The 13,758-nt window shown below is 48.7% G+C and overlaps 1 protein-coding gene across 4 annotated transcripts in view; it reads left to right on the forward strand.

Annotated features, from left to right (window-relative positions):
* NRP2 (neuropilin 2) overlaps positions 1 to 12,491 on the forward strand; it is an 87,525-nt gene extending 75,034 nt beyond the window's left edge. For 2 of the 4 annotated variants that reach the window (XM_074144904.1, XM_074144905.1), the window contains exons 16-17: positions 11,498 to 11,566; positions 12,187 to 12,491. In XM_074144904.1, the coding sequence (XP_074001005.1) occupies positions 11,498 to 11,566; positions 12,187 to 12,491 (374 nt within the window). Of the gene's footprint in view, positions 1 to 1,082; positions 1,364 to 11,497; positions 11,567 to 12,186 lie in introns of those variants that run through there. The other 2 variants (XM_074144906.1, XM_074144907.1) reach the window with 2 other exon arrangements.
* The last annotated feature ends 1,267 nt before the right edge of the window (positions 12,492 to 13,758 follow it).

The raw sequence follows: 13,758 nt of genomic DNA on the forward strand, positions 1-13,758 counted from the left end.
TTACAGCGTGCCCCCGTGAGCAGAGCTGGGAGGTGGGAGCAGCGTGTGCAGGAGGAACAGAGCCACTCTGGGGCCGTGGGCGTGAGCACAGACACCGGTGCTTCATTCCTCGATGCCTGCCGGAGGCGGGTGTGTGTGCATGCTTCTGCGGACTGGCAGTGAGGTCCTACACGCCTCTGATCACCAGATGTGCGCCGAGCTGTCCCAGGATGACCTGGGAAGCAGGAGCAGCGCCTTGGAGCCGTGTCCTGCCTCCCAACATGCTGCAGCTGCAAGAGGAGGAAGGGTTAAGCGGGGCTGGGCTGAGCCTGGGTGCTGCCTGCCCTTGAATTCAAGGGAGGCAGGTGCTTTTCCAGCCCTCCCTAGGTGTGTTTGCTTCATCCACATGCGTTCATAGTCCCAGCTTGCTTAAGCTGCAGAGAGCATGAGTTTCTTATGTGAGTGTTGGGTTGAATTTCACAGCCCGTGCTGTGTAAATAGCCGTAACCATCCTTTCTCACTTTGAAAAATAATAAGGAAATCTGTAAGTCTGTGAAGGGGGGACCTACTGAGACCAGATCTGTGTGCAGAGCTCTTTCAGACAGAGGTCTTCTTCTCTGCCTTTTCCATAAGAACGACAAATGTTTCTCCCTGTAATTTCTTTCCCAGTCTCCTGTGGTAACTTCCTTGGCCATCTGAGATTATGCTCTTCCTCCAATTAGGAACATGATGTGTTTTGTCACTGCTTGACAACATCTGCCATGTGGAGACAAAACCAGGCGGCTGATCTGGAGAAAGCCAAAAAAAAGAAGGGAAAAAAACATTTGTTGATGCCAGAAATAACAGTAATAATAGTGTGCATATGGAATTTGTGTTGCGGCCCAGGCAGTCTGATTAATTAAAAGGGAAGAAAAAGGCGCTTGAATATGCGGGCTCAGCAAACGCCAGGCTGTGCTGCCTTCCTCCCAGGCGCATGCCCCGTATCCGGAGGTGGCCCCAGGACTTCGTGTTACTCCGTGCTGTACTCTTGAAAGCATGTGTGTTTCTTTTTGTGCGTCTGCATGCCTCCCACCTAGCAACCCTGTTCTGTGTCTCCTCCCCAGGGGCAACCCTCCTGCCAGGGACCGAGCCCACAGTGGACACGGTGTCAGTGCAGCCCATCCCAGCCTACTGGTATTACGTTATTGCCGCCGGAGGTGCTGTTGTGGTGCTGGTCTCCGTCGCGCTGGCCCTTGTGCTCCACTATCACCGGTTCCGCTATGCGGCCAAGAAGAGCGATCACTCCATCACCTACAAAACCTCCCACTATGCCAACGGGGCCCCCGTGGCCGTGGAGCCCACCCTAACCATAAAACTAGAGCAAGACCCCAGCTCACGCTGCTGAGAGCCGAACAGGAACAAGAGAGCAAACAAAACACAAAACAGACAGACAGAAACTTAAGACTTCAAATACGTTGCCTCAGTTTTGCACTTTTTTCCTTACCTAGCATACGTGTGAACTCTTAGACATCTCCGTCCCTTCTCCGTCCCCCCAGCCCTCCCCGAATCTTTTACAAACTCTAAACTAATGCTGCATCTTGGATCGCCAGAAGAGACACACCACCCCTTCACTTCAGAAGTGAACGCTCCCTTTCGATTACTTTTCGAGGACTCTTGGGGTGTCGGGTGGGGTTTTTTTGTTTTGTTGTGTTTGTTTGTTTGGGGAGTACTTTTTTTTGTTGTTGGTAGGTTTGTTTGGTTTCTTTTTTTCTCCTCCTGGTAGGCAACCTGCAAGGAAACTTGATGGTGAGCCTGGAAGCTTGTGTGTGCAGCTCGTGTGCCTGCGCGCTAAATCTGTGTATGTGAGTGTGCATGGGAGTGCGTGCGTCTGACTGACTGAATGTATATTTAGAAACAGCCCCTTTTTAATTTGCTTGTTGTTGCTTCTACTTGCACAGGGAATACTTTTTTTTTTTTTAATTTTCCCCCTTCCTGCCTCCCCTCTGGAAGGTCTGGGACACTTTTGTGGTAAATACCCTGATTTGTTTACTTGGGGAAGACAGCGATGCTTTTTTGTTGCCTTATCTAGCTTTGGCTGGGTTTCTTGTTTGATAGCGTTAATGTCTCGGGTGCAAAATGAGAAGAAGAGGCCAGGCTGGACAGTAGGAATGTCCACCTCAGATGACTAGAAGAATCCAGAGAGGTTCATAGACGTCCAAAAAGTAAGATCTCTCCATCTTATTCTTTCTGCAGCCAACATGATAACACAGCCATTGTTTGGAAGGAGGAGGGGGGGACCCTCCTCTTCCCTCACCCGCAAGTGAATCTATTTAAAGTTGCCTTATATCAGAGAAGCTCATAATGAATGTTTTGTTTATATCTGTTAAAGCCAGCCTTAGGGTAACACATAGACTTCAGCAGGTCTAAGGTGGATGCTAAATACTGTAGTTTCTTGAGAATTGAAAGTTTATTTATTTTGTAAGTATCCTCACTCTGGGTGCTGATGGTTTTGCTTTTACATGGGGAAGGGGGAGAGGGCTCCTCCTTGTCTTTCTGCTAGAAATGTTCAAGGGACATGTGTAACTCCCCGTTCTGGGTTTTGAGTTTGGTTTTTTTCCTCTGCCCAATTCATAGCTGCTGAATCATAAAAATTGCCAGTTGACTTTCTAGAATGTCAATTAGTTTTGCGTTTGCTAATGTTCTGCTTCTTAAAGTGTCAGTAACGTTTAGCAAGCAAAGCCTAGCAGGCACGTCTGGGGGCCCCAGCTATTGCTGCTGCTTTAACCGGGGAGGCGAGATGGAGCCTCCAACATGCCTCCCGGTGTTGAATGGCCCAGCATATTGTAGTGGAAATGCCTTATATAAATTGCTGAATGATGACATACAAAAGTGGTTTGAATCGTTAACTCTAATCTGTTTGCAGGCAAAAAAAGTACCTCCAGTGAGCAAGGTTCTCCATCTTGTCTGTGTTCATTTGTGATGAGTGATCAGATTCCCTGCCCCCTCCTAAACTTGCTAGTGCTCCCCACCCCTCCTTTGGCCATGAATATTGCATAAAATGAATCAAGGCGAGCAGCTCTGTTAACTTCCCTGCAGTCTTGAGCTTCCTTTTGGTCTGGGGAAAAAGTGGAAACACAAATGGTGCTGTGCATACGTGGTATTGGCCTCTATGGCAGAGGAGCCCTCTCCCCAGGGCATCTCTGTCAATGGGGGTGTCACTCTCCCCTCCCTCACTGCCTTTATTCGTGCAGCCTGTTTCAGCTCTTCGTGCTGTTTACTTAATAGATTTCAGCAGGACCCCTCTCAGCTGCAGCAGCAAGTGTCTAAAAGAAGCAGGGAGCGCAGAAAAACCCAGGATGACTTGGCATGGTGAACACCTTGAGGGTGGTGGGTGCTCAGGGCAGCATTCCCCTGGGGCCTGGCTCCCACAAGGTTTTCAGGGGGACAGGGACGTGCCTGTCCCAGCAGAGCTATAAAGGACACCAGGGGAGCTCCTGTCACCTTGCAGTAGAAGGGCTTCCAGGGCCGGGGTGCTTTCTCTGTGAGCCTCCTCGTTACACAGCACTGGTGTTGCAGTGCATATGGTATGTGATGTGGAATCCCACCCCACCCACCTCCCACCCCCCAGCCAGCTGCAAATTAAACCAGACATGAAATATTGGCATGTGCTTGCTACATTTTCAGATCAGCCCAAGCCATGTCAGCAGATGATGCCATCACATTTCCAAAGTCATCAGTTCAATCTCCCTAGGTCAGACGATCTCCTCGCTTTGACCAGGTTCACTCCCATGGACTTTAGCAAGTGCGCATTGGTGTGTCAGAGAGGAGAATATGGCACCCTGTCTTTCAAACCAAAATCACCAAAGACAAAACAAAAGGTCACTTCAAGATTTTTATTCCCAGTTCTCCCCCCTCCTTGAGCCCTGACATCCCCAGCATTGCCCAGTTGTCTGTGTGTGAAAAATATCTTGTGGAAATTTGAAACTCTTTGAAGATGTATTGTGTGGAATGTAATAAAATGATGATTATTTTTATACAAATATCTGGGGTTTTTCTTCCTTCTTCTTTCTTTGCTAACAAGAACACTCAGTTGAAGCAAAGTGGTGTTTCAGAACTCCGTGTTTCTTTTCAGAGCATTGGGGCTCTATCCTTTAGGAAAGTGAAGCTCCCGTTCCTGCTGCATGAAGACCTGCAGCTCACCCCCAGCTCCTGGCAGCACAGCTGGTGTGTGCTCCGTGCCTCGCTGCACTCAGGATCAGGCCATTAATAGCAGCTTTTAGATCCGTTACATTTGTACCAGTCCTTAGTGGGAGTTTCGGGCGGCTGGACTGACACTTAGGATTGTTTGGGGATTTCGTTAACGTTGCCTAAGTGCTAAATTGATCAATGTGATTATGCAGAATTTCTCCAGCCAAGGCCCCTGGAGACAGGACATCCGACTTCCTAGGGCCCCAGGGGGGCTGGCTTGGCTGCCAGCTCAGCTGAGCAATGCACTCCTTCCCCGAGCACACCAAAAACCGGGTAAGCCATTACCAAAATTAATAATGAAAATGGCAATGCGTTCCTCTTCTGTAGAATCCTTGCTGGGCCCCGGTGTGTCAGGCTGTGGAGGAGAGGTGCTGCGGCACCAAGTGTTTGGGGAGGTGTGTGTCCCCTGCCTCTTCCCTCCACGCAAGTCCTCACAGCTTGTTACAGGGATCTTTGCTATGGCATTTTTCCTTCCCACCTTCTTCAGGTGCACCTTTTGCCCGCTTAGAGGAGTCAGCAGCATCACATTTCATGTGAAATATATTTTGCTGCCAGTTTGAGAGGTTTTTCTTTCCCTCCTGCATTTATTTTCCTTCTATCATACTCTTTACCCTGGCATAGAGCTCAGCTTTGTAATGAAACTTCCTGGCTTTACTAGGAATTCAGGCCATCAACAAAAAAATAATTCAAATGTGATCCCTCTCTTTGGCTGTTCAAACACAAGCAAAGCAGAGGACCCATGCCACTTTTTTTTTTTTTTTTTTTGCTCTAATTGTACAGCAAAGCCCATACACTTGTAATTTGCATTTTGTACACTTCAGTGACTGTCCAAGCAAAATTCAAAACAAATATGCACATGCGAAAAACAGGGAGGGAGAGACTGGCTGATGGCTTCCCAATGAGGAAGAAAAAAATTCTGTTAAGTAAACAGACGAAAAGGGAGGAATTGTTCAGGGTTTAATTATTCCGTATGTGCGCCGCAGCCAGATTGACCGGAGAGTTGGGTGCTGCTCAGTCTGTAGTGCATCATAGTGAAGAAAGCAGCTAAAATTAGCACTCTTTTTAAAAAAATAAATACAGCTCAGTGTGATTTTCACGCAACCTTCTTTGCAGGTAACTTCAGGCCTTTAAGAGTCTACTTAAAAAAAAAAAAAAGTAAACTTTTTTGAGTAGCAGTAGGGGCTCCGTATTTCAGTGAGTGGCATTAGGGCAGGAAGCTTGATGTCTCCTGTGCACCGCAGGGAGGATCCCGATGTGGCTGTCCCAGTTGTATGTGGGATGATGGTGTCTTTTTATCTCCACAGCTGCTGCCATGCTGTAGGGAAGCGGCTCTGTGTGGCTGGTGGGAGCGGGCCCGCGGGCACTCTCTGAAAGCACAGGGGCAAAGCCAGTGGCAAACGGGCGTGCAAGAGGGAGCGATGGCCTGGCAAAGCCAAGGGCACCGTGGGAAGAGCCGGGCAATGTCAGCATGCCCGAGATGGGTGATAGCTCAGGAGCAGGCTGCAAAGCACGGTGCTTGTTCACCAGCCTGGAGACTGGACGCACACAGCCGGGCCAGCCTCCTGCCAGGGCAAGCGCCTGCGAGATGACACTTGGTGCAGGGAACACAGGGCTGCTTTCCCTGGAGCTGTAAGGGTGAGGTTGGGTTTTTCCTGGGCAGGGACGGGTCGCGATGCCTCTGCTGGGAATGCAAGGGAACGAGGCAGAAACCGGATTGTGTGCAGGGATGTGTTGGGATTTTTGCCCTTCTAGGAAACCTGTGAAAACCTGCTGACTCTATCGGGGCTCCCCCAGCTTACCCCGTGTCAGGGCAGCAGCACTTGGCGCACAGACACCGGGCGAGGGCCCTGAGGCGAGCTCGGACAGCCTCTTGGCTTTCCGCCACAGCTCCTCCATCAGTGGCTTTGGCGGCTCTTAGCAGCGATTGCAGGCGCGACTGCCAGTTTGAGGAATAGTGTCGTTAGCCATCGCCGCTGTAAAAACAAACAGCAACAACGGGGAAGGCGATAAACATATCAGGATGCCGCAGAGCTGCCGGCTTCTCCCCCGGCTCCAAGCCCTTACGCTGCTCGTGTGCCAAGGAGCTGCTTGGTTTGGGACTGGTGAGCTCCAGCACAGAGCACCAAACCCGAATGGTGACTTCTTACCCAAGTAGTCCAGTGCTAAGAGAGAGGGAGAGGAAAACCATGCTATATATAATGCCACTGTAATGCTGTACGCATGCACGCCGCCGCCACTGTTTCCCTGGCCTTGTGTCGGAGACGACAAGAGGTGCAAACAGCAGGATGCGCTGGGGAAAGGGTCGGGCTGCAACGGGGGATGTGGCTGCTGCAGAAAGGGTTTGGCAGAGTCCCTGTTTTGGGCAGCTGTCTTGGCCATCTGCCGTGTGTGCTGCGAGGGCAGGGTGCCACGCATCAGAGGGCAGCACCGGGGCTGGAAATAGCTGCCTGCTCATGTTCACCTCTGCACCAAGCACCCAGCCTGGCTTCACATCGCCTGAGCGCTTTTGGTGGAGGGGTCTAAACCTGCCCAGCCATGCTTCCCCTGTGTGCAGGAAGCGTGAGATGCTCCTTGGTGCCCTCCAGTTTGAAGATGGTGCCATGATGTGCACCGTCACCAGGGCAGCACCAAGGCAATCTGAGGATAAGGCATGGGCGTTCCCGTGCTGTGAAAGGCTGTCGGGCCAGGGGAAAGGCTGCTTGTTTGCTTTCTTTTAATGCTCAGCTGTAGCCAAAGCACTGTTTTAATTTGAAATTTGGCAGGGATTTAGGCCTTTTGTAAACTAAAATCGTTGTGTGTTTCTGGAGGAGTGGGGAAGAGAGAAGTGAGGTGGATTTTCGGCTGGAAATAGAGCAATGGATGGGGGATCAGAGGGAGTGTTTCTGCCTGGTGCCTGTGCTGCTGCTTTGAGAAGCACTTTCCCGTTCACCGGGGGTGGGAGGTGTTGGCCCCCCAGCTCCCAGGGCTCCCAGCCGGAGGAGCAGCGCCGCGCTGCCGCCGCCAAACGGAGCAGTGTCAAGGCGAGGCCACGGCGGCTGCTCTGCTATGTCAAAACAAAATGACGTGTGTTGGAGTCACGCTATTGCTGCAGAGAGAAAAGGGCTGGGAATGAGCAAAAGGAGAAGAGCGGGGATCAGAGCGGTGCTGGAGTGCTGCCTCTCTCTGCCAAGTCTGGGGAGTGGTAATTTCTGACCCCTTTTTCCTGGGCTTAGCCAGATTTAATGTTTCAGGCCCTCATGGCAGCAAGCAGCAGTGCCCCATAGCACTGACCAAGATGGATGTTGTAGCAGCATGAGAGAGGGACGAGCACATAGGAGGGCACTTGCTGTTTTGGGGGAAGTGGGCAGTACATGGTTGTTTCCCACTGTGGAAAGGAGCAGAGGGCAGCCAACTACCCCTCTTTTGTAACAGGAGGCACAGCTGCAGATGTTATAGGAGAGTGAAAGACGGTAGGCATCAGAGTCCACAAGCCACCATCACCTAGTGCATCCCTGGTCAGCCACAGAGCCCACAGACCCCTGCAGGAAGCACAGGGACGGCGAGAGTGCATCCCAGGTGCTCTCTATGACAGGCTATCCTGTGCCAGAAAGGCTGCAGATAGGCAACAAAAAGGGCTGGAAACTGCTGCAAGTTTGATATATCGTTCGGGAAAGGCACCTGTTGCTGAGAGGCTCATTTTGTTCACCTAGAATGAGCCTGAGAGGTGCCACAGCCACCATCTGCAAATGCCTGTGTGTAGTGTGGTGTGTGGTGATAATGCTCTGCCCTGGGATGGAGGGACCTGGCAGGAGGCAGCGCTTGATGCTCAGACTTAAACCAGACAAAGTCAGTCAAGAAAGAAACAGCAGGTTTTTTTCTTAATGATGGTCATTTGCCTTGGAGGAATGTCTTCAGGCTCCAGCAAAGGAGCCTTTGGTGTCCTCACCAATGCAATAGCTCTTGGCTTGGTGCAAAGGTCTCTGCCTGCAGCGGTGGGCGCTGCTGGTGACCCCATACAGGCAGGCTGGTGTTGAATGCGCGTGGTCCCAGGAAGTACATGCCAGTCCATGTGATGCTCTGACCTCAGCTTTGCAGAGGTGAGCTGCCTTGGGCAGGTCTGGAGAGCTTTCCTGCAAGAGGCACATGTATGTCTGCAGTAGGGCACCAGAGAACCTTGTCTGCTCTTGTGCCTCTCCTGTCCACCCTGGCAAGGCGTATCAAGCACATGTCACTCCCCCTTCCGGTAACCCCCTCCCTGCCCCAATCCCTCCCGCCCCTGCTACTATTTTAAAACAGATGTACATTAAAGATCCTTAGTATCTGGAAATACTAAATCTCTCCTGCTCTCCCTCCATATGAGTTCATAACAACGTGGTACTTAAGTTGCTCCTTGTCTTTGATTAGAATCTCATCTTTCTTTTTCAGGTCCCATAAATTAGCCTTTTAGCTGGCAATGCTCTCAGATCCAACTGATAACAGCCTTTTCTCAGCATCCGGCTGTTTCCAACAGCATCACTAACATCATCTTTTGGGCACAACCAGCTAGGTACTCACAGCCATCATTCAGGCACACGTGCTTTAAAAAGGGCCTTGCACTCAGGAGAAGGTGGTCCTCCTGTTTAAATACAATTCCCCCTTTCTTGCCTACCCTTCTCCAGTATACTTCTTTGTCTTTTAAAATGCAAAGTAGATTGTGCCTGAAAGCTGCCCTTTAAGGAAGCAGCTCTCCGCAGCACAGGGGGATGCATCTTTTCCCCATTCTGCCCAGCAGCTTGCAGAGCTTTTCTGGGAACCATTTTCCAAGGACCTCACTTTCCACGGCCTGCTCCACTTGCGACAATATTGCTGAGATTTGTCACAAAGGAGCCTAATTGATGACAAATAGCAGGCTAGTTTCTGTGATGGGAAATCATCTCCACTAGGAACTGAACTGAGACCACCAGCTTCAATTCCCACAGACAGCCACACAGCCAGAGCCGATTTTGTTAATGACTTGAGAAACCCCAGTATGGAAAAAGAAATGTCAAGTTGTATTTTTCCAAAGGCAGCATAGAGCCCTGCGTGACAGCATACAATCTGATAGCAATGAAATGATGTGTGGGGAGCAGAAGAATGAGGGCCTACCATGGGCCTGAGGAGGAAAGAGAATGGGTTAGGAGGACAATATCATTTAAGCAGGACTTGGAGTCATATTAACATGGGGAATTGAGAAAATTGCTAGCAGAGTAAATGGATTTGGGGCTGGGCTTTTTGTATAAATGTTCTCTCTTTTCAAGTTTTCCCAGTGCTCTTTCCTTTCAGGCTGGAAGAAATGGTGTTCTTTTGAAAGTGTTGATTAACCGATACTTTGTTTTTTCTGGCTTTTCCCTCAAGGCTACCCCGGGAAATAAAAAAGCACCAAATTGCTAGCTTGTTCTCACACAAAATTTAGAGGAGCTACAATACGGAAAGGCAAAAGACTTCCAACAGCCTTTCCCCACACATGGGCTCCTTGGGCAGACTGTGATCCAGTTTTGACCTTTGCTCGTGTTTGAGCAACCTACAGTTTCTGTAGGGTTGTGTGGATGACATGGATGGCAAATTTCACTGCTTGTCTTCTGACAGAGGACTAACAAAGCAGACATCTCCGCGTGTGAACTGCTTTGCAAGTTATTTTTCCACATGTTCGGTTCTAAATGTTTGCAACAGCCCCTCAGGCAGTTCTCCCAGCCCTAAGATGTTGCCATCTGGGCCTGTCAGTTCTAGAAGTGTTGAGAAATCATGTGAACTCGCTGTTAAAGTGAGGATTTACAGAAGATGGTGTGCACCTCTGGTTCTTCAACAAGCTACCAGCAGCCTCAAGTCGGCTTAATTACCTGGCTCACTAGACACAGAGCTCATTGTCAGGATGGGCAAATGTTGGGGTTTGTGTGCTCCTGTTGCCAAGTTCTCTTGAAAAATTCAAAGAAATTCCTTAATCCTTTGAGTGTGGAGGACAAAAGACCCATTCTGCCCAAAGAGTGGGTATTTGGGAAGGTATCATTAGTACCAGCATGGAGGATCTCTGCAGCCAGGTGGCATTGGGATAGTGTGGAATCTGGCAGAGCCCCCTGCTCTGGAAGTGAACCTTGAAATGTTGCTAGCAGGGAATGCCTGATACCTTTGCTTGTGATACCAAAAAATGGTAGTTCAGGAGGCCTTTTCAATCTCGGTGCAAATATGCACAAATATTCCTTTATAAGGTTTTGATTAATTTCTTTGCTTTTCATGCCTTTTTAGGCACAAGTTACATGTTTTGGTTTTGGTTGTTTATAAGTAACCTCTTTAAACTCTTCTTGCTGTTTTTGAACGAGACGCACAGGAGCCTTGGTTTTCAACCACAGCTGTTTCAAGGGTGTGACTTCTACTGCTTTCTAGTAGTCCCTGATTTTCTGCATTCCTGATCATTTTGAGGTGCCTTCTCAGGTGAACACCCCAAGTTACAAACAGCTTTGAAATATCCAAGCAGATTGAATGAAAGGGCATTTTCTTTTGGAAAACTGAAAAAGAGCCATGGTAACTATATGTAGAGATAATGCTAGGAAGACTGCACAGGAAAATAAATAACTTCTACTCAGATTACAGCATGTGCATTTGGGTTCTAGTGCTTGATCTGTGCTGAACAATAAAAAGAAATGTCACCACTAAAAGGAATTCGGATCACAGAAATGTTAACATAAATGCCTAGATATGGACACCCATTTGCCGCTCTCCCCATTTCAACCAGCTTTTGCATTAAAACATATAATGATGATACATGACTTCCTCAAATTACTATGAATTTATCTGAAACCCAAAGAGAAACTGGGTCATTGAAGCTCTCTGTCCGGTAAGATGTATGGGAAAAGATGAAAAGTAGAGTGTGCTAAATGGATCTAGCATTAGTGGCAAGTAATGATAGTCACTAAGATCCTATTCAAAGTTGTAAGGATAATACCCATGAGCATGCTAATAGTGAATTATGGCCATTATGCAGGCACCAATGACAATATTTTAGTGCTATTTAAGTTATCTGGTTTCTTTGCTTTTCACTCGCTCTCTTTTCTTCTTAAAAGCTGGTCATTTGGTGGTCATGAAATGTGATGTAGTGGGAAGATCCTGTTCTCTAGGGTATGCAAGAGTATTCATTGAGTTAGGCCAAGGGAAGAAGACTTTCCTCCTTCCATGAGGAAGAGCCTTGCCATAGTTTTACTATTGCTTTCTTCTAGCCAGTCTTGCAATCCAGTGACCAGTGGCAATAATGCCCCCAAAAGGCCTCTTTAAACAAACGATACTTCCCATTTTGTTGTTCTAGTGAACTTCCCAAAAATGGAGGATGACTTTCCGATCTCTGAGCAAGACTTTGAAGACAACGATGATCCAGGTTGGTACCAAAATGCCACATGGGCACTTTATCTGGGGGAGCTTGTGTTTCAGTATCAGATGCTACAATTACTCAGAAACCTCAGCTTTAATGGGAGCTAGGAGCTAGAACACGCTTGAGAATGTACACTCAAGTAGTGGCTTAGTGCCTGGACAAAGATATTAGTTTTCTTTTCTTGTTCTTTTTTAAACAGCCAGCAACCTTGCAAAGTCAATATATTGTATTTGTGTTAGGACAAGTGGAACTGATCTTTCAAGCATTAATTGCTGCTTGCGTGGCATTTTGACTTGTAAATGGAGAAAATTAAGTCTGGGAGCTGTGACAGATTGTTTCCATAGTTTCCAACCCAGTGGCACTTGAAGGGCCAGAGTTTCAGTGGGTGTAAAATACTAGCATGCTCTTTACATAGCTTGAGGTGTAAAAGTGAATTAGGGTGCCTAACTTCCTTAGTAGTTTAGTGTTTTGCATTACTTCTAGACCTGGGTTAGCAAATCCTGCTGAGATATACCCATGCAGGAGTTTATACTCTTGTAAGGCCATCACAAGTCCAAGTGAGAAATGCATAAAGGTGAGGAGGAAACAAAGTGATCCCTGGATAATAAGTGCCCATTCCACTGCAGATTACTTTGGATCGGATAGGAACGACACACTGTTCTCTACTAACTCTCCAGGAACCCCGAAGCTGGACAAAGAAAAAAGCTGGCTCTACACCCTGGATCCCATCCTGGTGACCATCATAGCAATGAGCTCCCTCGGTGTCCTCCTTGGGGCCATCTGTGCTGGTCTGCTCCTCTACTGCACATGCTCGTATGCTGGGCTGTCCTCGCGGAGCTCCACCACGCTGGAGAACTACAATTTTGAGCTGTACGACGGCATCAAGCACAAGGTCAAGATAAACCACCAGAAGTGCTGCTCGGAGGCCTGACAGGTGCCCTAGGGATCACCCTCGGCATTGCACCCGGTGAGGTGGGCTGGCAGGGGGTTACTTTTTTTTGATGTTTTCTATGGGAACTGAATGCCATAACAGGGAATGAGGGGCATGGGAGGAGCGAGCAGAGGCGCTGCTCCTGCCTGCCAGGTCCCACCCGTGGGTCACGCTCTGCCAGGACCAAGCAGGTGTTCCCGCAAACCGGACTGTGCCGGGCAAAGGGGGGGCGAGACCCTTGTTTGTTGGTTCATCTTCATTTTCTGCTGATGCGAGTGGCTGGGACGTGGTGAGGGAGACTAATTTACCTTTTGGATGTGAGAAACTACATGTTGATCATTATTTCCCACCTCCTTCCTCTGGGGAGTTGCTGAGAAGGCTGACAGATTTCTTTAGCCACCCTGTCTTTAGAAATACACACACACACACAGAGACCCTGTCCATTTTAGACTCCGTCCAGATACTGCTTTGGCTGTAGGGATTTGTGCACTTCACACTAAGTCCAGAAAGCTGCAGTTTCCAGTCCTGAAAATGGAAGCATGTTGTTACCTTCAACTTTCCTTCTCCTGGTAGGAGGGAAAGGTGGGATACTGGGTTTAGTGTCGATGGTAACAGCAGCACTTTCTGAAGTCATTAAGAAATAAAATAGAAAGGAAACCCTATGTGTAGAAGCACCTCTTTGAGAGAAGCTGAAGAGCCTTAAAGTGATTTGTGAATAAGAGCCATTTATTAAATCCAGATCTTGGATTGCAACAGCTGAGGCCTCCATCAGGAAGGCCTTTCTTTGAATCTCCCACCTCTCTTGATCCTGCCTTTTTTTTTTTTTTTTAATGAGAAAACTGCAGCAAACAAAAGATAGAGCCAGTCAGCTCCTGGCGCTTAGGCAATGGCTTTGGGAAGGGAGCCTCTCCGAAGTGCCAGGGAGGGAAAATGAACAGGGAAGGAGGCTGGAGATGTGCCCACAGCCCCAGGAGCCCGGTGTGGCACCCACTGGCCCCCCTCACCTTCATGGTGCTCCCCTTCTGCCTGGAGCTGGTGGGCGTGAGCTGGCGCCGTCAGCACCGATGGACCAAATGGCTGCCATCATATCCCCTTCGGAGCAAAGCTGCGCTGCTCCTGATCAGTAGCAAAAACCCGAAGTTTTATTTATGAGCTGTGTTTTGTTTTACTTTGAACAAGTGCCTTAGAAGAAGTATTTTTCCTCCGTCTGATGATCAGTGCTGTATCAAACAACAAGTGAGGCCTTCATCCTTCCCCGGCAAAAAGC

Source organism: Numenius arquata, chromosome 3 (assembly GCF_964106895.1).
Source record: "Numenius arquata chromosome 3, bNumArq3.hap1.1, whole genome shotgun sequence".
Lineage (NCBI taxonomy): Eukaryota > Metazoa > Chordata > Aves > Charadriiformes > Scolopacidae > Numenius > Numenius arquata.